Below are 26,949 nucleotides of genomic sequence, written 5' to 3' on the forward strand. Positions count from 1 at the left end.
AGTAAGAAAGCTCTGGACCACGCAGGCTGCAGGACCACCGGCTGGCTTGGCAGGTGGTGGACTCTTCCCTTCGTGCCCACCTGGCTGGGATTTGATAAAGTTTCGAGGCTTCAAGATATGGCAGGTCTTACTCTGGCCTTTGATGTAGGTCACCAGAGCCTAGGGTGGTCTCCAAATTTAGTTTAGACTTTGCAGAGGGTCACTGAGGCCCTCCTATACGAGGGCGGCCTCATCAGAGCACCTGTCTGCCACTGCCCCCCGGGGGCCAGGACAGGCCAGTGTACCTCGGGTCAAAGTGTAAACCGCTCAGTTCCAGGGAGGTGGGCCCCCGGGGAACATCCGCGGGCCGTGGAGTCTGCTGTGGCCCGTCAGGCTGGCCCGGGGCGCTGGGCCCATGGTCTCCTCCTGCTAACGGTCCTAAGCCGGGTTTCCACCCAGCTCTCACCTCCTAAGGAAATGTCTGCTGTGCCTCTGACCCCGAGATGTGGGCTGGGCTCTGGACTGAACGGGGGGGCCGGGCAGCCCCAGAAGCCGGGGGCCACACGGCGGGGGCGGGGCGCAGGGGCCGAGGTGCCTACGTGGTTCCTGAAGGAGGTGTGCTGGACGGGGTCCTCGGCAGCCAGGGAGATGCTGCTGAGCAGGATGAAGAAGAGGATCAGGTTGGTGAAGATGGAGTCGTTGACGATGCGATGGCACTGGAGACGGAACCTGCAGGGGAGCGGGGGGGGCCGTCACACGGGGCCGGGGCCTCCGCTCCTCCGGCCCCGAGTCGCCCTGCTGCAGGGAAGCGACAGCCTCACCGCCCGCCACACCGTGTGCCCACCCACAGGGCCTCGGGGCAGCGCCTGAGACCTTCGGCAACCCCTACATTTCGCACACTGCCGTGACATCATCCACCGGCTTTCGTTTGGGGTCGTCTTTCCCATCATTAAAAATAACGGCTTTGGGGCTTCCTTGGTGGCGCAGTGGTTGGGAGTCTGCCTGCTAATGCAGGGGATGCGGGTTCGTGCCCTGGCCTGGGAGGATCCCACATGCCGCGGAGCGGCTGGGCCCGTGAGCCACAACTGCTGAGCCTGAGCGTCTGGAGCCTGTGCTCCGCAAGGAGAGGCCGCGGCGGTGAGAGGCCCGCGCACCGCGATGAGGAGTGGCCCCCGCTTGCTGCAACTACAGGAAGCCCTAGCACAGAAACGAAGACCCAACATAGTAATCAATCAATCAATAAATAAATCTTTAAAAAAAAAAAAAAATAACGGCTTTGTGAGATCCGCTTCACATGTTTACGTACAGGGAGCAACAGAGCCCCCCAGAAGCATGGGCGCCCAGACTCCGAGGAGACCTGCTTCTGTGACAGTAAGTCAATCCCGCGCCTCGGCACAATGACGAAGAACGACACACCTGACCCCCGAGCGCTCACGGTAGATCCTCGGACGCCGAGGGTGTCATTTATACTGTCTCATCTTGACAGTAGGAGGGGAGAAGGGTGTGATTATCATCTTCATTTTATCGATAAAAACCACTGACACCAGGAAGGACAGGCCTGCCCAGACACAGTGTGTGTGTGTGTGTGTGTGTGTGTGTGTGTGTGTGTCTGTGTGTGTGTGTCTGTGTGTGTGTCTGTGTGTGTGTGTGTGTGGGGCCAGGGCTTGAACACGGCCTTCAGGCTTCTGCTCCTGGCGTATGGCTGACTAAATGCTCTGAGAGATCTTACTGATGCAGAAGCACCAAATCCTGGAAAGGACAAGCTTTCTGAGACAATTCTGGTTTCACGAGAGTTAGGAAAGGTCTGCAGCGATCCTCCCCAAACAAACAAGCCGATCCACCGAGCTGGGGTCTGTGTGGCATGCAGCCAGGATGGGCAGAGGCGCCTGAGGAGGCCAGTGGCAGCACTGCTGTCAGGAAACTTCGAGCCAGTCGGAGGTGGGGCAGAGGAGCCCGGGACCCCTAGGCGGAGCCAGTGTCCTCAAGGAGCATCTGGAAGAAAGCTTCCCAATCCTAATTTAGGTCCGTGGGAATCTTGCTGATTAAGACGAAGTATTGAGGTCACAATCAAAGATCATTAAACACTCAAGAAGATAAGCCACTAAGATGGGAATCGAAGAAACTACAAACAATTGACTTAGACGGCCCCTCCCCAAAGACTGTGTATACTGGAAACATCAGATACACATTATAGAACAGCTATATTTGAAATGTTTAATGGAATAAAGGACTTGACCACAAAGATGATGAATCAACAAGAAACTCAGACATAGACAGATGGAGCTGGAAAACCAAGCAAGACCTGGAACTGTCTGAAGTGAAAAGATATAAGCTGATGTGAAAACTGGTTTACACAGTAACATAGAGATGAAGAGAGAATTGAGAAATTGGAAGATATATCTGAAGAAATGACCTAGAATTCCAACCAAGAGACTAAGAGATGAATGATATGAAGATGAGAATGTGTGAGCTGGGAAGGACAGAATGGGAAGGTATAACTTGTGTCTACTTGGACCAGCTGGAGAGAAGGAAGATGAGGCAGTGTGTAGAGAGACTATCCTGCAACTTTCCAAGAATTAGCTATTCTTTTCCTAATCTTTAATGTCGTTCAAGAACTGACAAAAATATAAATCCATAGACTTAAGAAGCATAACATATTCCAAGCAGGATAAATGGAAAGAAATCCATGGTGGTAAAAGTGCACAACCCCAGAGACAGCAGATGATGTTAAACGCCACTGGAGACAAGGGGCAGATTCTGACAAAGGAACAATCGTAGGAATTCCGACTTCACAGTGGAATAACACATCTAACACGCTGAAGGCTAAAACCCGTCAGCCTGAAAGTGTGTACACAGCCAAACTACCTTTCAAGCACAAGAAATGAAAAGGATTACAGATAAACAGAGGCCAAGTGAATTTTCCATAAAAGAACTTCTGAGGAATGTACTTTAAGGAGGAAAGAAAATGATTACCGAAGGATGGATTGAGAGGCATAAAAAATGGTGAACAGATAAAATAGTAAGTGGTATGTAAATCCAAACATACACTGTCTACACAGGTACTCATGTCTGACTTGTCGTGTTGGAAATAAAGATCGGGACCAAAATACTCATCCACCATAACACGTTAAAGTAGGAGGGCTGGGAGGAGTTAAAGTAGTATAACTATTTTAACTCCTTCTATTTTGCAGGAGAAGGTTTAGGACCTTGTTCAACTTTAGGCTTTGTTAAGTTAAATGTAATCACCAACAGAATAGAAATAGAGTTTACACATTTCACAAAATGGAGAGAAAAACAAACCCAGGTCTTCTGATTCAGAATCCAGGACCCTCTTCCCTAAATCCACGCCTGTTTACGCAAGCTGCGGGGAGCTGAGAGAGTCCCAGGCCCACCCAGAGGCTGGAGGGTGCTGACACCTGCTGGGCTTGCGTCACAGAGAGCGCGAAGCCCCGTCCACACACCTGTTGTTTGGGCTGAAGATGAAGAAGGCGCTGGCTTCTGGCATGGGCACCGCCTTCTCCTTCAGGTGCAGCTCAGAGAGGGGGCGTGGGCGGGGGCCCACGGGCATCTCAGGCTCCTCCTCATCCTCTTCTCCTGCAAGAAAAAAGCACCGCTCTAAATAGCTCCACGGCTCCCGCTTATTTTTACCACCATGCTGCTTACTTCCAGATGCCTTCCTACGGACAGGAATCAGACATCATCCACATCTCTGGAAACGAAGGGGACCAACCAAGACACCCAGCTCTCTCCCCGTGGGCACGGCTGGAGCTCATCTCTGCTAGAGGAAGACTCTCCGGCAGCACACGAGAGGGGGCTGAGAGTAGGGTGACCAACTCAAAACCTGTCCTTGTTTTTAAATGGAAATTCCCACATCCCAGGAAACCCTCAGTCCCCTGCAAATCGGGGTGGTTGGTCATCCTAGTGGTCAGGCACTAGCGACAGGTGACCAGGTGAGACTGGGGCACTGCCAAGTGTCCTCGCCCTTCTGGACTGCAGGCAGGGGAAAGGGCGTGGCTCAGCTGACCTGACACCCCGGCAAACAACCCCATCCTTGAATGTTCCAGGAGCTTCAAGTCGACATTCTCCCTATGCCTGAAAACACAAGAAAACGCTGTGCTGCAGGCCAGTCGGGCCGTAATCCTGCCCTAACAGGCCCTCCGTCCAAAGGTCTAGACGCTGACACCAGTTACAGAAGCACTTTGTTCTCCAGGCCAGCGGCCACACTGAATGTGGACCACAGGCAGACAAGCTCACTGGCCATGGAAGGAAACTGCATACCCGGTTCTTGTCCAAGGTACTTAAAAATGTTTAGAAGGGGATGGAAGTTAGGAGCATGCCTTGATCCAAATCTTGGCTCTGTTTCTTTCTGGCTGTTTAAGTTAGTGTCTCTGTGCCTCAGTTTCCCCATCCGTGAGATGGGATAATAGCACGTATGTACCTCAGAATGGCGCTATTACAATCTCCACCCATGGTAGACACTCCAAGACTGTAAATTAGTGTCTAGCATCTTCCTCAGTCTGTCTGCTCTTTGCCTGTTATTTCCCAGAAGACCTTCCACTCACATCAAACTATTCTCTGAACACTCACTGTAGCGGGCTGAATAGCGTCCCCCCAAATCCATGCCCACCCGGAGCCACAGGATGTGACCTTATTTTGGAAAATGCATCTTTGCAGATGTCATTAGCTACGATGCTGTCACAGTGGACGAGGGTGGGCCCTCGTTCCGGGGACTGTTGTCCTTGTAAGGAGACACGGGGAAGAAGGACGGAGGCAGAGATGGGGGTGAGGCTGCAACAGCCAAGGAGCTCGAAGGGGCTGCATTGGCCGGCAGGGTGGGGACTCTCCCCAGAGCCGCTGGAGGGAGCTCGGCCCTGCCGGCATCTCGATGTCTGGCTTCCAGGCTCCAGAGCTGTGAGAGGATGAAGTTCTGTTGTTGAAGCCCGTGTCCGGGGGCCCCATGAAGGCGGCTCAGCTCTCTCCTTGCTTGACCTGCCCGTCAGCCCCTCCGCAGAGCTGTGGGCACCCCCGGCTCAGACAGCGCCTTCACCGGCCTTCCTGAGTCCCTGCACCCAGGAAGGACCTTCCCGTGAATCCCAGCAGCACCTCCGGCCTCCCACACCCCCCTGGCACTTGGGACAAAAACGCCTCGGATGCGTGACTTAAATGTACCTGGCTCCGTCTCTTCATGTGCTGAAAGCCCTGCAGAGAGAACCCCCTGGCACGTGGAAGCCTCATTTCCTGCTGATGATTTAACAACACTGGCTTTACGAGGAAGGGGACTGTGCAGAAGGTCCGGTGGAGAGATGGCTCTGGGCAGTGGACCTCGTGGACCAGCCACAGGTCTGTGCTCCCTCCCGGTTACCACGGAGCCAGGTGGGGCGGAGCAAAAGAGCCTGGCACAGAAAGCGGTTCTTTATCAAGCAAGAGGCAACCAACGACCCAAGGCTTCTCTGGAGGACCAGCAGATCACAGGCACAGATCAGATTCCCTCCCTCGAGTAATCAGAGCTGACCGGCAGGCAATGAATATTTTCAGCAGAAGAGCGGCACACAATGGAAGATGGCGTCCAGGAGAGGCTTGAAGCTTCCTAACTAACCTTGGCAAGGTCTCCTATTAAAGCAAAATCAGTGAAGCCAGAGTGGGCTTACATCATGGCATCTATACGTGGAATTTAACTGGAGGATCTCAGGTCCCGCCTGGCTCTGTCCTCTTTCCAGTTTTGCTCTAAATGACCCAACACTTTCTTATTCAGGAATATCTGAGAACAGGTAATTGAATGCTTATTTAATCATCTGTGTTTATAGAAAAACACGTTTGCCAGGTTTGTGCGCCTCTAAGGTCCTTGTGGAGAATCGTGTGTACTCTTTTGTCCTGCGAGCGATGTTTAAGAGGAAACTACTGCGGAAGGACAAACCAAACTTGTAAAGGGTCACAAGGTTGCCGGCACATGATGCTTTGCATGTACGACGCATGAGGAGAGAGGTGATGGGTTAGGGGAAGTCAGGTAGAGCTCCTTCTGGGGTGGGCAGCCAACCGCCCAGACGCCCGAGGCCCGTGGAACCCCTCGCTGCTGTTATCTCATCGCAGCTCTCAGAGGCTTGGAGAAGCGGAGAAAGCAAGGCCCGGCCGCTTTCCAGATGGCGCTTCCAGAACTCAGCAGGAAAAACGTGGCGGGCAGAGCTAAATGCCCACCCTCGGGCCTTGCCGCCCCGGGCCCCATGCTCACCGCGGTGATTCTGCTCACGGCCGGTTCAAGTCAAAATACTGTTTCTGACACCTCGGGCGCACAGCGCACTGGACGCAAAGCCATGGCCTTGCCCTCAAGGAGCATCCAGGCCTCCGTGCAGCCCCAGAGTCCAGCCGCCCTAAAAGGCCAACCTGCAGAGCAAGGCTGGGACACACTCCCCGCGCTGATACCTTCTCTCAACTGGCTCAACTCGGCCCTCAGAGCCGCCTTCACCCTCCCGCCTCTCCAGCTTCTCTGTCCAGCCGGCCTTGCCTCCAAACACCCCCAAGGGCCGCCCCCTCTACGTCTCCAGCTGGTCCCCTGCCCTGCTGCCATCATCCTGCCTGGACGGCTGCATGAGCATCCCCACTGCCCCAGCCTACTCTGTTTTTACACCACAGCCAGAGCGAGTCTTTTGCAAGGTAAGTCAGACGTGGGCTGAGAACCTCCTGTGGTCCCCCCAGCATCAGCCGGGACCCATCCCTCTGCGTGGCCTTGGGGGCTGTCCCACCTGCTCCTGCCCCGTCTCCTGCCCCACCCCCGGCCCTGTGCCTGCTCTGGTCCCGCTGCAGACAGGTGCGACTGCCCGAGATTCTGTGCTTGCTGGTCCCTCCACCTAGAAAGCTCTTCCCTCAATCATCTCCACACACCTGGTTCCTCTGACTCAGGGCTCAGCCCAGAGGTCACATCCTCAAAGGGGCCCTAGTGACCACACAGCCAGGGCAGCCCCACCCACTTGGTACCTCTAATACAGCCCTTGGTTTTATGCTCTTCCTGGTGTTTCCTTTCTGGTTGGTTTGCTTTCTTGCTCCTTGTCTGCCTCCCACTACAATGGGGGCCCCCGAGAGCAGTGGCCTTCTCTGTCCCCCATGGTCCAGGGCCCGGCACACAGTAGGTGCTTTATAAGCAGTTATTAAACCAATGAATGGACGTCCCCCTGGTTTTGTCCAGCTCTGTGTCCATGAAAACAGGATGGTCCGGAAGTAACTTCTTCCCTCTCCAGCTCCCCGACTGCAGACCCAGTCGGGACCACCTGCTCTGCGACCCCCCCCGCCGCCCACCTCCCCGCACTGCTCTCTCCTGGAGCCCCTGCAGCAGCCCAGGCCTCTCCCACAGCGTCTGGACTGAGCCACACATTCTCTGGTGTCATCTCACTTCCTTTTCACGTGTACTTATTAATTTTCAGCCCTTAGTGACTCTTAAGCACATCTGTATGTTCACTCAAATAAATGAATCAATTAGATAAAGGCACCATCTTGGCACAAAGCTTTCCTTCCTGGGTGAGGTGATGTTTCTAAAATGTAGTGTATACAAAGCTGGGAGGCTCCAACCAACCGGGGAGCTTTGCAGATTGAACCAGGAGGGGAGGCCTGAAAGGCCACTGCTGGGCAGCGGGGCTGCTTTGTGGGGACTAGGGACAGGCGCCTCCTGCAGGGGGTCCCGCGATTAACAAAACCTACCTAAGATCAGTTAGCTCCCCGTCCATATTCAATTTCCCCCCATTACCTCAAAATGTCACCTAAAAGTTTATTTGCTCATTTAGGATCAAGGCAAGACCCGCCCGCTGCATTCGGTAGATATTTCTGGTCTGTCTTTGAAATTCTGTAATAGTTTCCGCCCAGAAGGGCTTTAAGGCTTCAAAAGGTTTGGTGTCCAGCACACGGACACCCTTCCGCCCTCCTTTCTGTCCGAGCCCCAGGAAGCCAAATCCTCTTTCCCAGCAGACAGACTGCGGAGGGAAAGGGAAAAGGAGGCCGGGCGCGGTCACGAATGCAGAAGGTTCTCAGGCTCCCGAAGGGGCTGTGACCTGACACAGCCCAACCTGTGCGGGGAGGGGTGTCAGCGAGACCCACGGTGCCTTGACGGTGTGTCGTGACTTTGAGCTTGAAGCTCGTGATAACATCTGCAATTCTCTGTAGAAGGAGGGCAGGTCAGGGCTCACACAGGGTGTGGTTTCCTGATGCAGGGAAGTGGCTCCTGAGGGGGGCTGATGGGCTCCTGACGTGAAACCCTCTCCAGGGGGCCTGCCTGCCAGTTTACGGACCAGACGGCAGAGCTCTGAACGCATCCTGCAGAGCAGCGAGCGGTGGTGGCCACGCTGTTCTCAGCACCGCCTTCCGGGTGAGGACAGGACAGATTTGGGATTTATTATCAAGTGAGCAAGATGCTGTGACATATGTTATCCTAACAAGTTATGTAACTTAATAATGATTTTACAACATAGGCTCTAATAAACCTTAAATGTATATGGAATCCAGCTTCCAAGAGACCCAAAGGCATCGCTCAAACATGACGCATTCAACCTTCTGTTGTTATTATGAGGAAACAAGGAGCAAAGTACCCTGCCCTCCAGAGGATAACCGGCAGTGCTGCAGCCGAGTCGGGGGGATCTGGCAGGGCCCCTGCTTGTGGGGGAACTGGGGCCAGCACGTGGCTTTACAGTTGGGTGTCCACCCCCAGACCCCTCCACCCCCAGGCCAGGCTGCGGGCTGGTACCTGTGGTTTCCGGGTTGGGGTAGGAACTCTTGTCCTCATTCTCGTTGGGCTGGAGGTCGTCCATGTTGATCTAGGCAGCCAAGGAGAGAAGGAGGGTCCAGTCAGACAACGTCCACAGCTTTAGAGGCTTCGGGTAGCCTTGAAATTGCCCCCTAGTCTAGGCTGAGCTGTCGACTCAGAAACACACCCCTTTTCCTTTGCACACATCCCTCAGGACACCAGCAGAGGGCTGGCCTTCCTTCTCTCTGCACCAGCTCTGCTGTCCACCCTCCCCAGCCCCTTCTTCCCCCTCCTCCCCTGGTGTCTGGCCCAGGAGGACCGTGCCCTCCTCCCCTGGGCCTCGGCCCCTCACCTTGGTGGCAGGGGGGGACTCTCCATCCGCAGTGATGGATTTCAGCTCAATTTTCTCCTCCTTGGTCTCCTCCACGGCCGGCTTCTCCACCACCTCTTGTTTCTTCTCTGGGCTGGCAGTCCTGGCCGGTCAGCAGGAGGGAAAAGAAAGGGATGTTGGCCAGATTGATAGGGAGCTGCCCTGTGCTCTGTTGGGGCCCATGCCATGAGGCTCAATCACAGGGACGCTGGGCCTCGCCTGGCTCTGTCCCAGCCCAGCTCTGTCCCATCCCGGCTCTGTCCCATCCCGGCTCTGTCCTCGCCTGGCTCTGTCCCATCCCGGCTCTGTCCCCACCCGGCTCTGTCCAGCATTCAGTCGAAGAGTCCAGCTTCTCAGCGGCTCAGTCCCCGTCTAACCCAGAGAAAGGTTCCTGGAGAACCGTGCTCAGTACTCAGCAGAGGTGTGGCCCGTGACAGTCCACGCAGACAAGGACGAAGACAGAGTGGGGCCCTGGCTTGTCTTCTCATCGCTCCTCAGCTGGAGCTGGACCTCTCCTCTGAGCGGCTGCCGCCCCCTGCCCTCCCCTCTACTCCCACCACCTCTCATGACCTCCCTTCTCAATAGAGGACCCGCCACCTTCCTGGACAGGTGGGGCCACACACCTTCCCGGAGCTGTGAGTCACGGTGGTCCCCGCTTAGAGCTACACCCAGGAATCAGGGGAGAGGCTCGACTCACACAGAGAGCCCCCAGCCAGCCCCCTTCCAGGAGGGGTGGCCAGGCAGGGCGGAGCATCTCCTGAGCGCCGGGGGGCGCGGCACCCCAGGCTGGGCCGCGGAAGCCGGCGGTTACCTGGCCAGCTTCTTCCTCTCCTTCTCTTCTTCCTCCTCCTTCTGGGCAGAGGTGAGGCTCTCGGCGTCAGCCAGGTTGTCCACGGCAATGGCCAAGAACACATTCAGTAGAATATCTGTTTGTGCCCATTCTTAAAGAAAATGACCCTTGGACTTGGGGTTGTGGATGGGCACGGGGGCGGGAGGGGGCAGGACACGCGGGGGCAGAGCTCCCCCCAGGGAGGGGCTCCGAGCCCCATCACCCCACTAGCTTCCCGGGGTTTTCCGAGGGGTCGAGCGCAGGCCCGCTGGCAGGCTGGGGCCGGGGGCGGCGCGGGCGGCAGCCGAGCCTCGCTCTTTAACTGCCGGTTTCGAGATGACCGCCTGTGACTGACACCGTAAGCAACGCTGCAGCGGGACGGGGTGCAGAGTGGTCCTTACCGCCGCCAGGAGATGCCCGCTCGCCCTGCCCCTCCCGCTGCGACCCTGTTCAGACAGAGGCCCTGGGAGGGTCCACCGAGCTCCTAACTGGAGCGGAGTTGGCCCTTTCTTCTCCCCCCACCCCAGACTCGGACGCAGGCACCGTGGGTCAGAGAGCCGGATCAGAGCCCGTCCAGCCGAGAGGTTAACGCTGGTCAGGCCCACCTTCCACCCCAGGCCCCGGGAGGCTCCGGCTCACACGGGGAGCGAGGGCCGCGGCCCCGCAAGGACAGGGGCTGGGCGTGCGCTATCCTGTTCGGCCTCGCCCGGCCCGTTAGGTCGGAGGCACTGCTATTTCCACCCCGTTCCCAGGACGCTAGGTGGGCAGCCCTGGGTGTGCCCGAGGCCGCCCGCTGGCCTCTGTGTCCAGATCTTCTGTGATTTACTTTCCGAGCCCCTCTGCACACAACCCGCAGGGACAGGACGGGAAGAGGGGTGCCAGCAGCCCGGGACCCGGGAACCTGCCTGTGGCCTGTCCACTCTGCCTGCGGCTAACATCCCGCAGAGTGGCTTCAGAGGGAGGGACCCTGGCCCGAGAGCAGGGCGACAGGCGAACGTCACTTCCGGGGCGGAGGCCCTGTCCTCCCCGGGCAGGGGCCCTGGGCTGGCGCAGCCAGTGCGCACATCGGGGTCCGAGTGAGTGGCTGCAAGCAAAACACCGGGCTGGGGGCTGCTCGTCTGGACCGTGGAGAGGATGCACTCCTGGAATCGGAGGCTGGGGGACGACTCGCATCCCCCCCTGGGCCCAGGCTCCCGGCTCCCACCCAGACACCTGCACCGCTGAGGTGGTCTGGGCTGGACATATTCTCCCAAGCCTGCTTCCCCTGGGGGGAGGGCCCTGGGTCCCCCCCCAAAGTCAGGACCTGTGGGGCACACCTATTGGCATCGAGCTGCAGGCTGAGAGCTGGGGCAGCGGGGGCGGGGTGGGGGGAGGCAGGAGCAAAGGATACAATTTCCACAGATGAAGAGGATGATGAAGTAAATACAGACTAACATCCCTGGAAAAGAGGGGCCGCCATAAGCCATGATCCCATCATACATCACCGAATTCCAGTCCTCCCCGGTCAGGATCTGAATGACACAGTCCCACCAATAAGGGACACAGCGTTAGACCAGCAGCAAACCCGAAACTCCCCTGCCCAGCCCCCTGCGAGACAGAAACGTCTGACATCTCTCTCTTCCTCCCCCGCCTCCTGCCCCCCGTTCTCCTCCCAGGGCTCTGAGCTGTGACCCCCTCAAGTCTAGCCCTCTCCTTAGAGTGCGTGGCCACAGGCACAAAGTTCCTGATTGACTAAAAGAGCTTCCTGGGCAAAACACCTCCTACCCCCAGGTACAGTGCTCAGTGGCTGACCCTCGAGTTAAGTCATCAAGGTGAGCGTGTCCACTAAGGGGCCCCAGGTCCCCCGGTTTCCTCCAAACGTGAGGACTTTGGGTACCATCTTTAAGATTTGGGCAACATCCACGTATTACCCAGTTTAATCTGTAAATCGATCTACTTTTAAACTTAAGTGTTACTTTAGCTTGGCCCCAAGCCAACATATCCGTGAAGTCACAAATTCGATGGTAGTCGTATTTTCCTGGGGGCAAGCGTGAAGGGTCGGAAAGACACCCGTCCCCCTCCCCTCCCCAGCAAGGGCCGTCCACTTTCCTTTGTTGATATTTTGGGCTTCCATGTAGAATGTATTTGCATAAAGGTTTCCACAGCTAAGAAACAGGTTTTAAGCCGCTTAATTGGATCTTTTTTTTTCCCCAGTGGTCCATCCAACAGCGGAATTTCCTGGGGGTCGGGGTAGGAGAGCTACAGACTGTCCTGGGCTCCTGTGGCCGACCTGTTCTGACTCTGGCTGCCCCGTGGGAGTGGGCGGGAAGCTTCTGCCTCCCCCGCCCCGCCCCCCCCCCCTCCCCAGCTCCTGGCCCTGCCCCCCAGAGCACAATCCCGGCAGAGAAGAGTCCATACCTGAAAGACGGTGAGGAGGGACTGGGGGAAGTTATCGAATGTGCTCCTCCGGGTCTGCATCTCATCAAAGTTGAACTTCCCCCCGAAGAGCTGCATGCCCAGGAGGGAGAAGATGATGATGAAGAGGAAGAGGAGCAGCAGCAGGGAGGCGATGGAGCGCACGGAGTTCAGCAGGGACGCCACCAGGTTGCTCAGGGAGTTCCAGTACCTGGGGACGGGGGGGCGGGGTTAGCCTCCAGCACCTCTCGCCCCACTGCCCCACCCACCAGGGGCTTCGGGACCGGCTGCAACGCCCTCCTCTCGGCCCTGTCCTTGGGGCAGCGTGGTGGTGGGACCTGGCTGGCCAGCTCACAATTAGAGCGTGAGTGAGTTCATTCAGGAGACCCGGGTCAGGAGTCTGGTTCCGACCCAGCTCTGCACGTGCCTTTGGGCGAGTTGCTTAACCTCCCTCTTTCTGCGCCCCCCCACCCCGTCTGAAAAAATAGGGGCAGCGGCAGCACACGCTTCATTATGTTATTGGGAGGATTACATGCGATAACAATTTTTAAAAAGCCACTCCCCCCAACGGCAACAAAATGAAAAATAAGTGGGACTACGTCAAACTAAAAAGCTTCTGCACAGCAAAGGAAACCATCAACAAAGTGAAAAGACGACCTACAAAATGGGCAAAAAAGACTTGCAAACCATATATCTGATAAGAGATTAATATCCAAAATATATAAAGAATTCATGCAACTCAATAGCGAAACAAACAAACAAACACCCCAAGTAATTCTATTAAAAAACAGACAGGGACTTCCCTGGCGGCGCCGTGGTTAAGACTCCGTGCTCCCAATGCAGGGGGCCCGGCTTCGAGCCCTGGTCAGGGAACTAGGTCCCACATGCATGCCACAACTAAGAGTTCGCATGCCATATCTAAGACCCAGCGCAACCAAATAAAAATAAATAAATATTTTAAAAAACCAGACAGAAGATCCGAATAGACATTTCTCCAAAGAAGACGTACAAACGGCCAACAGACACGTGAAAAGATGCTCAACATTGCTAATCATTAGGGAAATGCTAATCAAAACCACGAGGTATCACCTCACACCTGTTAGAATGCCCATCATCAGAAAGACAAGAGATAACAAGTGTTGGTGAGAATGTGGAGAAAAGGGAACCCTTGTGCGTTGTTGGTGGGAATGTAAGTTGGTGCAGCCGGTGTGGAAAACAGAATGAAGCTTCCTCAAGATAATTAAAGATAGAGCTACCATACGCTCCAGCAATTCTACTTCTGGGAACATATCCAAAGGATACGTTCACTATAGCATTATTCATAATAACCAAGACATGGAAACAACCTAAGTGTCCATGAACGGAGAAATGGAGAAAGAAAAATGTGGTGTACGTTATCTATAATGGGATATTATTTAGCCATAAAGAGGAAGAAAATCTTGCCATTTGCAACAGCATGGATGGACTTGGAGGGCATTATGCTTAGTGAAATAAGTCAGACAGAGAAAGACCATATGACCTCCCTGATACATGGAATCTAAATATCCAAAAACAGACACAAACAAACAAAACCCCCCACCAAACTCACAGAAAAAGAGATCAGATTTGTGGTTACTAGAGGCCGGGGATGGTGGGAGGGGGAACAGGAGGGAGGGCGTCAAAAGGTACAAACTTCCAGTTATAGATAAATAAATACTAGGAACGTAGTGTACAGCATGACGACTGTAGCCACCACTGCTGTGTGCTGTATGTGACAGTTGTTAGGACAGTAAACCCTAAGCGTTCTCATCACAAGGATAATTTCTTTCTTTTTTCACACTGTCTCTATGAGATGACAGATGTTAACTAAACCTACTGTCACAATCATTCCACAATGTATATAAAACAAACCATCATGCTGTACGCCTTAAGTGTAGACACTGATGTATGTCAATTATTTCTCAGTAAAACTAGAAAAAATGTAATTCCAGCTCTTCATTTGAAAAAAAGACCCCAGTATAGCGTCTGGCACACAGGTGATAAAGGTTAGTAATTATTGTTATCACTACTGATCTTTAGACAGAAAAACACATTAAAATTTTTTTTTTCCAGAATGCGGCCCTCAGCCCAGCCCAATCATGAATGGGGCCGCCCACGTGTGAGGGTGGCCTGGGTCACCCGTGGGTAAGAGGGGGTGTGTGGTTTACTGAGGCTTCCCAAATTCACCCGGTCCACAGAGTTGGTTTGTTTAAAAAGCCTCTCTTCTGGAGAGTCTGATTCAATAGCTGTCGTTTGGGGCCCAGAAATCTGTTTTGAACAAGGGTCGCAGAGGATTCTGGTAAGCAGGCCAGCTTGGGAGACCCTGGATTGCAGCAAACGCACCCAGTTCACAAGGACGGCCTGTGGCTGGCGGGGCCCTGCATCTCTCCGCCGTGAGCGCGGACGCCCTTCACCGCGGGGACGCGTGGGGAAAAGCCCTCTCTTGGGGAAGTGGGGGGACACGAATGGCCCTGGAAGGGGCTTGGGTACCCGGGACAGGGTCTGTTCAGGGTGAGGCACGCACTGCAGCAAAAGGGACACGCGCCCATCTGGCCAAGTGCGTCTCACTTCCCTGTGCGCTAGCCCGACCCAGCTGCCTTCCAGGTCACGACCTTGACCTCCTCCATTTAGATGTTCCCGGCTTTTCACCAAGGCAGACAGGGAGCTGTTTCTGCTGCTCGAGACAGTGCCTTGCAAACCACCCCCCACTGCAGCCTGGCAGCGGCACCCCAGCCCGGGCACCTCTCTCCGGAGAACGGCTCCGTAAGCGACAGGAGCAGATGGGCCAACAGTTTGGGTGTAAACATGAGCGTCTCCCCAACCTGGAGTCTCTCACGCTCTTTCTCCTTCAGACTCAGCCTTGCTCCGCCTCTACCCTGCCTGCCAGCCACACGCCCTCTGTTCGCGGAATGTTAATATATACATTGATTTGTATCTGCTCTAGAAAGGCTCTTACCTGTTCCACATTTGTGACAGCCTTGTCTCACCCAAATAGGCTTGAGTTCTTGAGGGCAGAGGCCAGAGGTTCTCCTTCCACCCCCTGCATCTCTGTCCTCAAATAGATTCTGTGCAACCTGGCATGTGTGACGGGCTGCCTGGCCCCGGTCGGCTAGAGATTGTACTAATTGTTCTGTTTAAGCAAGGAGTTAGAGAACCTCTGTGGGGCTAGGACGCCCTCCCCTCTTACACTGAAAGCTCCCAAACCTGTCTGGAGATGACATGCCGGGGGTAGGGGGGGGAAACCATTTTCTAAATGCCGATTCCCAGGCCCTGCTCGGAACCATGAATCACTGCTGTGCGAGCACCCAGCCCCCGTCACAAGCCGCTATTTAGGAACCGAAACTCCGGAGCGTATTTGTAACGAGAACATCCCGCTGTACTGGGGGGGTGGACAGTGTCTGCCTGGGGGTTAAGGTCACACAGCCCCTAAACTGCACAGAATATTCTGGGAAAGTCTTCATGGCCATAAAAGTTGGTGCCTTAGTTTTCCCGTGGCCCGTGGACGTGAGGGAAATAGACCAGCCTAGAGCTGAGGTTCAGGCTGTCTGCCGGCCACGGGCCAGGACCGCCGGCCAAGGAGGCCCCAGACCCGAAGGAGAAAGTCACCGTGCGGGAGGAGGTCTGGCTGGGGTGGGGTGTGGCCCAGGGCGAGCGGGAGGGGCCCGCGGGCCTGGGCTGTGGGAGACAAGGCTGTGATGGAGCATGGCTGTGTCGCCCGTCATGGGGGTGGTGGAGACCCTCTGGGGACGCTGGGTGGAGGAGGCCTACTGAGCCGCCTACGGGGGCCGAGCCTCTGGTCGGAAGGCTCTTCTCCTGCTCCCATGTCCCGAGGGGTGCGCGGCCATCTCCCAGTCGATGGATGGGGTTTCCCAGCACGAGTCGCTGGCCTGACCGACCCCCGTGGCCCACCCCGCCATCACGCCGTCGCGGTGAAGCACAGCCGCGGTCTCTGGCTCGAGCCCAGTCCCTTGGGGTCGCCCTCCAGGTGCCCTCACACCCGCAGCCGCAACTCCGTCCCCGGGGCCAGGCCACAGCCCCTCCGGCACCTGCCACCCAGGCCGGCGTCTCCCGTGTCCTGCCCCCGCCCCCTGCAGCTGCTCACCCCACCGCCCAGGTGAGAAGCCGCGAACGTACTGCAGCCGGCGCTCTCAGCGACAGTAATAAGTTATGACACACTGAAAAAAATCGAAGCCACTGACGTTAAAGCAAGGAGAGAGGGGGTCTGCTTTACAGACGGTGTCAAACGGACAGCAGGAATGAATGAATGCATGAATGAACGAACGAAGGACAGAACGAGTCAGTGATTCAGGTACAGACCGTCACGGGTGGAAGGTCTCTGGGGAGCAGGGCGTTCACAGGCCCCGTTATCTCTCCATGGATTACTCCGTAATCACAGAGGGAAAGGGCACATTAACAGTGAGAAACCCGGCGGACACCCCTGGCCACGTTCCGACTCTCAGGATCCCCGACAACGGGACAACTCCTGGCGCCCTGTGACCCCCGATCCCTCCTCGGCCGGGCAGCAGGACGCTCTCCAAGGCCCCGCCCGAGGCCCCGCAGACCCTGTGGACGGCACCTCCCCTGCTACCCCCTGCGAGGCTGCAGCCCGGCCCCCCACTGTCCCGCCTGCATCCCCACCGCTGGCCGGCCCGGCCCCGGGGTCTGCAGGGCTCACTCCTGCAGTGCCCCGGGTCCTGCTCAGCGCCCTCCTGAGCCACCCGGTCCCCAGCCTGCAGTTTACACGTTCCTCGCCTCCGGGCGGACGGTCCAGAGAGCAGGGCTTGTGCTGGGAGCACAGCCAAGGGAGGTGCCCTGGGAGTGTTTTGCTGGATGAAGGAGCAGATCTTCAACATGACACCTTTGTACTTAATGGAGGGAAGGCAAGGGGGCACAGACCCCGTGTGTGTGGAGCAGGGCTGGGGGGAGGGTCTCACACTCACCCGAGTCAAACCCACTTTGCTCAAAGGTGAGGAATGGCTCTTGCCCTCCCCTCAACGTCACTTCTGATCCTGTGGCTTCCCTAGATCCGGGGGTTCCTGAGCTTCTACCACCAGACCCCTCGTCACACTATTATGTGTCAGGAGGATAGACTGGTCCCGAGAGGCGTGGGGTGGGGGGAGGTGGGCGAACTGGGTGAGGCGGTCAAAAGCTACAAACCTCCAGTTATAAAACAAATAAGTCCTGGGGATGTGATGTACGGCATGGTGACTACAGTTAACAATACTATATTTTACACTGGAAAGTTGCTAAGAGAATAGAGCTTAAGATGTTCTCATCATGAGAAAAGAAAAACTGTGTGTGGTGACGGAGATTAACTCGACTTGTTGTGGTGATCATTCCCTAACGTATACAAATACGGAAACATTATGTTGTTCACCTGAAACAAATATCATGTTACATGTCAATTACAGTGGACCCCTGAACAACACAGGGGTGAGGGCACCGACCCTCGGCGGTTGAAAACCTGAGAATACCTTAACAGTCGGTGTCCTTGAATACAACCAACCTCGGACTGTGCAGACCTGCAGTGTGAAAAAATCTGCATGGAAGTGAACCCTTGCAGTGCAAACCCCTGTTGTTCAAGGATCAACTGTATGCCTTGATTCAAAAAAAAGGGAAAAAGAAAAAAAGTCTATGATGCATCAATTTGCTACGTAGAAAGTAGGGTCGCCGTGGCTTCTAGACGCTTGGGTAGGATTCCAGAGAGCAGTGTGAACACGAGTCTCCCCTGGGGAGAGCGTCCCCCCCGGGGGCTCAGAACAAGTGGCCGCAGGTCTGAGGGCACCTGCCAGCCTTGGTTCACGAGACAGACTGCGCCCAAGGACCTGACCCAGCCCACCTGCTCACGGACACACCTGGGCTGAGGAGATGCTGCCTTTGGACCAGGTCGTGGTTGTGGGCGCTGCTTGCGTTCAGCCCCCAGTTGCTTCCCGTCCAGGAGGACGGGGTGGAGGTCCCCGTGTGTGGCCTGCCACCTGTGCTCTGTGCCTCTGGAGCAGCACTAACCGAGCAGAGCTGGCGCCAGTGGCCTGGCGTCACGAGGGACCCCGCTCGCTGGACCGAAGGCCGTCCATCCCTGCGTGCACTCCCTGGAAGACCGACACGGGGATCGCCGTGGGGATACCGCGGAGCTCAGAGGAGACCGCTGGCATCTGGGGCCTGGCTCGCCATGGCAGGTGGCAGGGAATAGGGTGGGTTCTCCTCAACACTGATACCAAAGAGGACTGTAGGTGCCAGGTGCAGCCTCCGGGCAGGGCGATGCGAAGGCCCTGCAGATCCTGCACCTCTGTCCTTCTCGATGTCAGTCTGGTCCTGATGTCTGTGACCGCTGTGGCCCCGTGTCCCAGGATCCCTCTCCCTCCAGGAAGGTTGGCGGGTGGTAAACTGGAGGGTTGACGGCATATTCACCGTCGAAGGGGGCTTTCGTGCTAATTGATTAAGACTGAAATACACACACTCACGCCAAAAAAGAAAGCGCTTCGGAGAAAAGTGGGCACCAGCAGAACAAAGGACTCAAGGTCTTGAACCTTGTAGAGAAACTGAGAAAAACCAAGCTCCGCCTCTTCAGAATGACACCCGCGTGCGTCCACGTGCACAGAAGAACCCTCCAGCACTGGGGGGTCTCAGCCCCCGAAGCACAGGCCGCTCGAGAGACTCGCCTCCCCTGCCGGGTCACCCTTGGGGTCATGGTCTCTCGTCATCCCTCCTGTGGCCCGGAATCATTCTCCCCAGAGGCGTGTCCTGCCCACCCGGCCCCTCCCACCCACAGCAGGCGCCAGTGAGGGCTTTGCCCCGTCGCTTTCGTCGCGACTGAAACTCCCTCGCGTGGCTCACTTTCGTCCCCTCCCCTCTGCCTCCTGGTCTCAGTGCCACCTGCTCAGGGAACTTTACGGGTATCCTGTTCCCTGTTCCGTCGGCCTTGGCTTTGGTGCCCGTGGAACTCTCCCGTCTCCTGACGATGGAAAAAGCCCAGGCCTTGCGTGAACCGGAACTTTTATCTCATGAACCTTTGCTTCAAAGAGCTCAGGGCCACCCTCTGCGCTCTGGGTACAGAGCGGAGCCCCGAGCCTGCTATAGAGAAAAGATGTTCCTGGTAACGGTACCCACAGCTCTGGAGCTCTGCAAATGCCCCTCTCCCACCCGCCTCTCTGGTCATCACTAAATTTATACCCGTCCCAACTGTCCTCGTCCTGAGGAGCAAAAACAAAGCCTCTCAGTGCTGGCGGCACTGATCTATCGTGGTGGAGTGTTTCAAAGCAAACGCCCCGCGCTGAGTCTGTGGTAGGGCCTGCTGAGCCCCGTCCCGAGGGCAGGAGTGGGCGAGGGACACGGTCTCGGGGGAGAACCTGGGGAAGCAGGAGGGGTCCATTCAGGGAGAAGCTCAGCCCCTCCCCGCGCAGCCGCGGGACACGGTGGTGCCCAAGGACCACCTCAGGGAAGTTGGGCCCTGGTCCCCTAAGACGCACCGGAGCCTGGACGGACGCTAGAGGCTGAACGGGCATCTGCTCGGCCGGGAGGATGTGGACAGAACTCCAGATCCCGGCGGTCAGGGTCTCGGACGAGGCCACACCTGCCGGCTGAGCTCCTGCTGTCCCCACCCCGCCCTCCGCCCCAGGGCCGGATGCACGGTTTATGTCCGTCACTCCCGAGCCAAACCCCACCTGGGCAACAAACCCAAAGGCCTTGTCTTCCCTGTTTGCACCAGAGGCCTCGGTCACACAGGCAGCAGAACCCCCCTGGGGGATGCGAACTGATCATGACAGGCACGGTGTCCTGGCCTTGACCGTGGGATTTAGGCAGTGCTCCTGTGAGCCTCTCAAGAGTCCCCAGTCGGCCCTGTGGTTGTGTCGGGGTGAGACAGGGAGCGAGACGGCGTCCTCCCTTCTCCTTAACCCCCGAGAATAAGCACCTTCCTCGCCGACGGCCGGCCCATGGGCTCTAGCGTCTGAGCTGCCTTCTCCTTAGGCCCCCGCCTGGCAACTGGGTAGACGCCACAGTTACCTTTATAACAGTGGCCCGTGAGAAGCTCAGAGCCTCCCTGGGGCCCTGAGAAGGGGGCCGGGAGGGTCTGATGCTCGCGGCCAGACCGGCTGTTACATGGAGGCGCTCAGAGTCTGGAGGATTTGCAAAAGGCTCGCATCTCGGGGCTGCGGGCCCCTGTGCGGTCACGACTCACCAGTGAGTCTGTCTGTGCTGCGTCAGTCTGAGCTCACATCTCAGGGACGGGGAAGGGGCCGCGGGGGAGGAGTAGCAGAAGAAAGAGAAGCATTTAGGGTTTAAGAGGGAAAACAGCAAGGGCTGGAGGGACTGTGGCGCACGTGAAGACCAACTGTATAAAAAATGAGACGTAATGAGTACATTGGAGCCACATCCAGATCTAACCAAACTGAAGCTCTTCTTCCTCCTCATAGAGTGAAGGTCAGGCTGGGCTGACAAACAGCACACAAACTAGATGTTGAAACTGGGCAACATTTAGAGCCCCAGAGAGCCCCAAAGCAGGAGAAAGAGCCCCATCCATCACGCGGCTGGAAGGCCCATGGTCATTTACCCAAAGATGACAAAGATCTTGGCCACGTGCGTGCCTCTCTGTTCTCCCAGAGGTACCCAGACTTTCTTACCCTGCCGTTCCCCACCCACAGCACCGTGAATACCCAGTGATCAACTGACAGCCTGGTGCAGGGTTCCCATTCTTTTTATAAAAAAATGAGACCCATAGGATGGATGATATGCCTACACGCTGTATACTTCCTAAGGCATGCTCAGATTCTGACAAAGTGCCAAAAAAATGTAAGCAGGCTAGCAACTCATTGTCATCATAAACCAAAGGCTTCTCTTCCCGCAGGGGCCACGGATCAGTTGTAAACCCACCTGGTTCTTGCTCGTTCATTAAAGCCTTCGGGAACGCAAGTGACCAAGAGTGAGGGTGTTACAAGAGCAATACTGAATGTACTTGTATTTGGTATGTAAAAAAGAAACCATTCATAGATTTTGGTATTTAAGCTCTTAGTAATAGCAAATGACCTGCCACACACTGTTGAGCGGCTCTGGACATATTGAAGGGTCATGAGGTCACGGCTGAGAACCATGGTCTAGATCGGTGTTCCCGGCTCTCAGACCACAGGCCCTGGGTGCGGGGAGGGCAGCCTGGAACTACAGGAGGGGAATCTGTGGATCCAAGGATCCTAGCACTCTAAATAAAGAGCCTCAAACGTGTTCAGGTGTGTAGAAATTAATAAAATTAAAATCAATTTTAAAACTTCGCTGGATTCCTATTAGGTCTTTATGAGTTTTCTCAGTCGAGAGCCATCAGAAGCACCGTCTTAACGGGGTCAGGGCTACTGTCTAGCGGAGAGAGTGGAGAGGGAAGAATCAAGTTTCCAATTATACACAAAGCTTCCTATTTTTAGACAAGAAAGAGGACAAAGGGCAGCTGCAGAAAATCAGGCCAGAGTTTCTCAAAGTGAGGTCACTGGGCCACCGGCTTGGAGCTCCCCAGGAGTTGCTGGCTGAAATCTCTAGAGTGATGGGTCCTTAATGAGCTCCCTTGAGGAGGTCATCTAGGTTTGAAAATCACAATCACTGGTCCAGAAAACATTGTTAAAAATAGTAGTGGGATGTTGCAAAGTTTCCTCCAAGAGATGTTAAAAGAAGAGGGAGAAACAGACTTGTTTGATGGCAGGACCAGGCTGACCCGTCTCAGGGGACCAGCACGCCCACCCCCAGCCCCTATTTTAGGCACTTTCTGGCCACTGGAGTGTATTGGAGACGAGGTTCAGAAGGGGGCATGGGACCCTCCCACACCTGGACTCTTTGTTGTCTTCCAAAAGCCCACAGACAGTTTGGAGACTGGAAAACAGGAAGATGATGGCCTTTGCCAAAGTAACTTCCAATTAGACCATGAAATTATTCTGTTTATGGGCTTTATGGAGATCTGAAAATACCACTAATCCTTCTTGTGGAGGGGCTTCAGGAAGCTCGCTGATAAAGATAGACTTAAAAATGACTTCCTGGCAATAGTTTCAGATTAGAAATAGATAAATTGTTGATTAGAAACAGAATGAATATTAAGTCTCTTCAAGATGCTATGACAATATCTGGGAGCAAAATTCTTTTCTATAGGAATTTAAAAAACAAAGACAAAGCCCCAAGCATGTGGACTTTTGAGAATTACTTAAGAGGCACCTGAAACTCCAAATTAAAAATAGCTTTTAGCAGACCCAGGAGGAGCAAGCAGAATCACTCAAAATCCTTTACGTCTTGTCTCTGGAGACAGACAAAGAGAGTTTAGCCATCAGCCCTGCAGCCCACGGTCACGGACGGGGCACAGAGTCTTGTGATCCCAGCTTCACCCCTGAGCAGCTTTGCGACCCTGGGCAAGCGACTGAACTCCCTCAGTCTTCTCATCTGGAAAATGGGAACAATGATAACAGCACCCTCTCTAATAGGTGATGGTGAAGATTTACAGGGCAGACACAGGCAAGCACTGGCGTCAGGCTATCCGGCACAGAGCAAGAGCTGATGTACATTCACCAGGATTGTCATGATGTTTCTACTACTTTCATTTTGAACCGAGGATTTTCTGCGGTGCCAAGATATTCAGACATTCAGGAAGAGCTCCTTCCGGGGGCAGGGGCGAGGCAAGTGTTGCCCAGGAGTATCCAACTTGGGGATTTAACTCCTGCGTGTACTTTGAGTCTGTCTTCTGACCTTGAAGCTTCCCCAGGGATGCTCTCCTGTCCCCAACTTCCCAAAGCAGATGTCCCCCCTGCCCATTTTGCCAGCTCATTTCATTCTGTCTTAGATTTTCCTTTCACTGTCTCCTCCCAGGAGCGGACTCCGTCTCCCCAGCTGGACTGTCCGCTTCTCCCGGGTTCAGCCTACACCATGCAGCCCGTTTCCTGCCTCTCAGAGCCGGACAGTGTGTACACGGCAGACGAACAAATACGGCCACAGTGTGTGTGTGTGTATCACTATTAGCTCTCTCCTCCCTCCTCCTTCTCCTGATAACGACAACAGTTACAATTAGAGTCACAGTGAACGCTCGGTTGCCAAGAATCTTCTGTGCCTGGCACTGAACTCAACTCTTCAAATGCCTCTTCTCACCCTACCCTCAACGAACCCACGGGAGCAGGTGTGTTTGGGGCAGGGGTGCTGTTGAGGGAATTGGGAAGAGAACGGTCACACCCAGCTGCCCTGCAGCCCCCCGCCCCTCGCCACAAGCTCAGAGCACTCTGGGCAGAGATGGTTAAGTCCAGGGCCTGGCACGGACGATACCAACCCCACTCTTCCCAGCAGGATCTCACTGACGCCCAGTCTCCCCCCATCAGACTCTAGGATGGGAGGCTTGTCCTGGGGGCACAGTTGGAACCCCTCCCCTTCAGGTGCTTCTGACGTGCCCCTCCAAGGAAGACCGCAACCCACGGTGAGAAATACATATTATACTGCGACCCAGACACGATCTCGGGGATTTTTATGAAACGTGTTTACATTCACGTGAGGCACTCCAATGTTTTCCACCCTATTTCATTCTTTCATTAAAAATGAGAATGAGGAGAAATTGGAACCCTTATACATCACCAGTGGGAATGTAAAATGGTCCAGTCTCTTTGGGAAACAGTTTGGCACTTCCTGAAAACCTTAACTATAGACTTATCACGTGACCTAGAAATTCTGCTCCTTGTATCCAAGAGACGTGAAAACACGTCCACACGAAAACCTGAACACGATGCTTCCTAGAGGATTATTCACAGGAACCAAAAGGCAGAAATAAACCAGACGTCCACCAGCAGATGAACGAATAAACAAACCGCGATGTATATCCGTATAATGGAATACAGCTCAGCCATGAAAAAGGAATGAAGCGCCGATCCCTGGACAACATGGAGGAGACCTGAAACCATCAGGCCAGGCGGAAGAGGCTGGTCACAAAACAGCACAGATCGTATGGACATGAACCGTCCAGAGAGGGCAGGTCTGTAGAGACGGAGGCAAGGTGGTGATGGGCGCTGGAGGGGAGGGTGGGGGAGGGAAGAGCGGGCATGGGGTCTGCTTTTGGGGGATGGAAACGCACTAAAACGGGACTGTGGTGTTGGCTGTGAAACTGCAAATACATAAAAAGACCCTGAACTGTACACTTTAAAGACTGAATTACATAGTACGTGGATTATCTCTCAATAAAAATGATGGTCGTGATCCAATAAGCTGATCTCACCACCCAGAATGGGTCACAACACGGTGGAAACTTGCTGTCCTGGAGTGGCTGCCCGTCCCCGCCCCGCCTGTCCCGGGGGAGTTAGGGGGCCGCGGCCTTTGGTTGGGTGGCGGGCAGCGGGTGGAGGGGGCGTGTCAAGGCCCCGTGCCTGCCTTTCGTGCCACACACGCTCAGCACAGGCCCAGCTACAAGAGCAGGTTCCCTCTCTAGCTGCCGGGCGGCCCCAAGAACTGAGCTATAGGTGAGATTCCGGGGGAGCCCGGGAAGGAGCCGGCAGCCCCTTCTCCTGCCCCGAGCCCACAGGTGAGGGCTCGGCCTCCGGAAGCTGCCTTTGACCTCGCTGGAAGGCAGGCCCGGGGCTGGTGAAGCAGGGACAGAGGAGCCTGGGTCCCCGATGCCCCTGGAGGCCCCACGGCTGCCACCCCTGCACTGCCTGTATGAGCAGCCAAAGGACCCTGTAAAGGACGCTCCATCTGGCGAATACACGAGCCCAGGACAGACCCTCTAGGACCCAGTGGCTCCCCCCCCCTGGGTCCCCGGGGGGCATGACGGGCCACGCACCTCGTGATTTTAAATATCCTCAGGAGGCGTACGCATCTCAGCACGGAGATGCCCAGGGGCGACATGATCTTGGTCTCCACCAGGATGGTCTCCAGGATGCCACCGCACACGATGAAGCAGTCGAAGCGGTTGAAGAGGGACACGAAGTAGGCCTGCAGCCCCAGGCTGTACATCTTGAGCAGCATCTCCGCCGTGAACAGGGCCAGCAGGGCCTTGTTGGCCGTGTCTGGAGGGACCCGCACGGGGCAGCGGAGGGGGAGAGGAGGTGAGCGTGGCGGGTCACTGCGGGGAAGCCCCGAAGCTCGATCCCGCCCCGCGCCCCGCCCCGCGTGGACGTGGTGGGAAGGGGTCCAGTCACAACCACAGCAGACCTCCAGCACGGCCCCCGCCCCGCCCCACCCTCTGCCCCTCGCAGCGGCTCTGCCAGGCAGCAGGACTGCTGCCACGCCCGTTTTCCAGAGACGGGCAGTGAGGCTCGACGGGGAGCCATGGGCCCAGACTGACCAGCCGAGAGCGGGAGCCGGGGTCCTCGTCTGCCCTTGTCACCGGGAGACGAGCCCCAGCTAGGCTCCGGGAGACACCCCGGGTCCAGGCCGTGTCCGCCTGACCCCCGGGTGGGCGCCGGGGCTCTGGCCGGGGAGATCCCTTCCGGGGCCCAGGGAGGGGTGGTGGGACCCGCTGCCATCGAGGACATTCCCGGTGCTCAGGCCACGCTCGTCCTCTCCCTGGCTTTGTGCTCACCGCCCCTCACAGGTTTCGGCCAGCACACCTGGAGGCCATGCTGAGGCCCCAGGTACTGAAGACTCACTGGGGGCGGAGGGGCGGCAGCCAAAGATCTGACGTAGCCCAACAAGCCAGAGCTCGTGACTGTGTCTCCTGGACCCAACGGTGACGGCCGGGGCAGGCGGGGGGGGCGGGCATCGCCTGGCCAGGGGAGCCCCGTCTGTGTAGAGTGAGCTGGTGTGTTTTAACGGCTCACGAGCTGCCAGGCCCTGGTGTGCCCGGCGTGGCCTGCCTGCCCGCCCCGGGACAGGGCCGAGTCGGCCCGAGTACTGCGGGCCGGCCAGGCGGCTCTCACCTTGGACTTCCGTGAGCCAGTGGGGTTGGTTGTAGTGCTCAGAGGCGATGGTGAGCGTGTTGAGGAAAACCAGGAAGATGACAAGCCAGTAGAAGATGCTCGACTTCACGGCCGCGCGGCACTTCCTCCTGCAGAACCGATTCCACCGGCGCCAGTAGCGGCTGCAAAGGGGCAGAGAAGGAGGGCAGGGCGGGAGGCGGCTGTGAATTCAGGTCCCCGGCCAACGTGCCCCCCGGTGGCCACCTCCCTCCCCTAAACTGGCTCAACCTCACCAGGGCCGAAGAGATGAGCGTCCCACCAAGGTCACCGGCTCGCGGCTGGTGGTGTGGCCTTTGGGGGGGGGTCCCTGGTCCTCTGGGACCGTGGCCCCCTGGCCTGTGACCCCGAGCAGGGCCAGCCTCGTGTGAGGGTCTGGCCTAAAGCTGAAGGAAGGTTATTTAACTTCATAGTAACGGCATCACTAGAAGTAGTATTGCAAGTCTTAAGACTAGTATTACTAGGACTAATAATGGTTACCATTAGCGAACCCCATGTCTGCCTGGTACCGTATTGGCACTTCTCATGCCTTCTCCCAGACCCGTTAAACAAGTCTGCAAAGCAGGCGTTGTCCTGATTTTCAGGAGAAAACCAAGGACCCTGCAGCTGGGCGTCTGGACTGACACCGGCTGAGGGCAGAGCCAGCGGCGTCCCCTCCCCCCGCCTGCAGCCCAGGCGCCGGCGCTCCCCTAGCTGCCTCGTCCGTGAAGAGTGGGAGGTGAATGTGGACCAGAGGTGCTTGCCTTGAAGG

At 56.2% G+C, this 26,949-nt stretch overlaps 1 protein-coding gene across 7 annotated transcripts in view; it reads right to left on the reverse strand.

The window, feature by feature from the left end:
• CACNA1C (calcium voltage-gated channel subunit alpha1 C) overlaps positions 1-26,949 on the reverse strand; it is a 556,614-nt gene that overhangs the window by 77,200 nt on the left and 452,465 nt on the right. For all 7 annotated transcript variants that reach the window (XM_082350478.1, XM_082350477.1, XM_082350479.1 and 4 more), the window contains exons 12-20: positions 26,163-26,323; positions 25,085-25,310; positions 12,298-12,505; positions 11,291-11,411; positions 9,883-9,997; positions 9,054-9,174; positions 8,702-8,771; positions 3,441-3,573; positions 579-708 (exon numbers count right to left, since the gene is read on the reverse strand). In XM_082350478.1, coding sequence (XP_082206604.1) covers positions 579-708; positions 3,441-3,573; positions 8,702-8,771; positions 9,054-9,174; positions 9,883-9,997; positions 11,291-11,411; positions 12,298-12,505; positions 25,085-25,310; positions 26,163-26,323 — 1,285 coding nt within the window. The remainder of the gene's footprint in view (positions 1-578; positions 709-3,440; positions 3,574-8,701; positions 8,772-9,053; positions 9,175-9,882; positions 9,998-11,290; positions 11,412-12,297; positions 12,506-25,084; positions 25,311-26,162; positions 26,324-26,949) is intronic.

The sequence above is a fragment of the Balaenoptera borealis genome, assembly GCF_965194805.1.
Source record: "Balaenoptera borealis genome assembly, chromosome: 13".
NCBI lineage: Eukaryota > Metazoa > Chordata > Mammalia > Artiodactyla > Balaenopteridae > Balaenoptera > Balaenoptera borealis.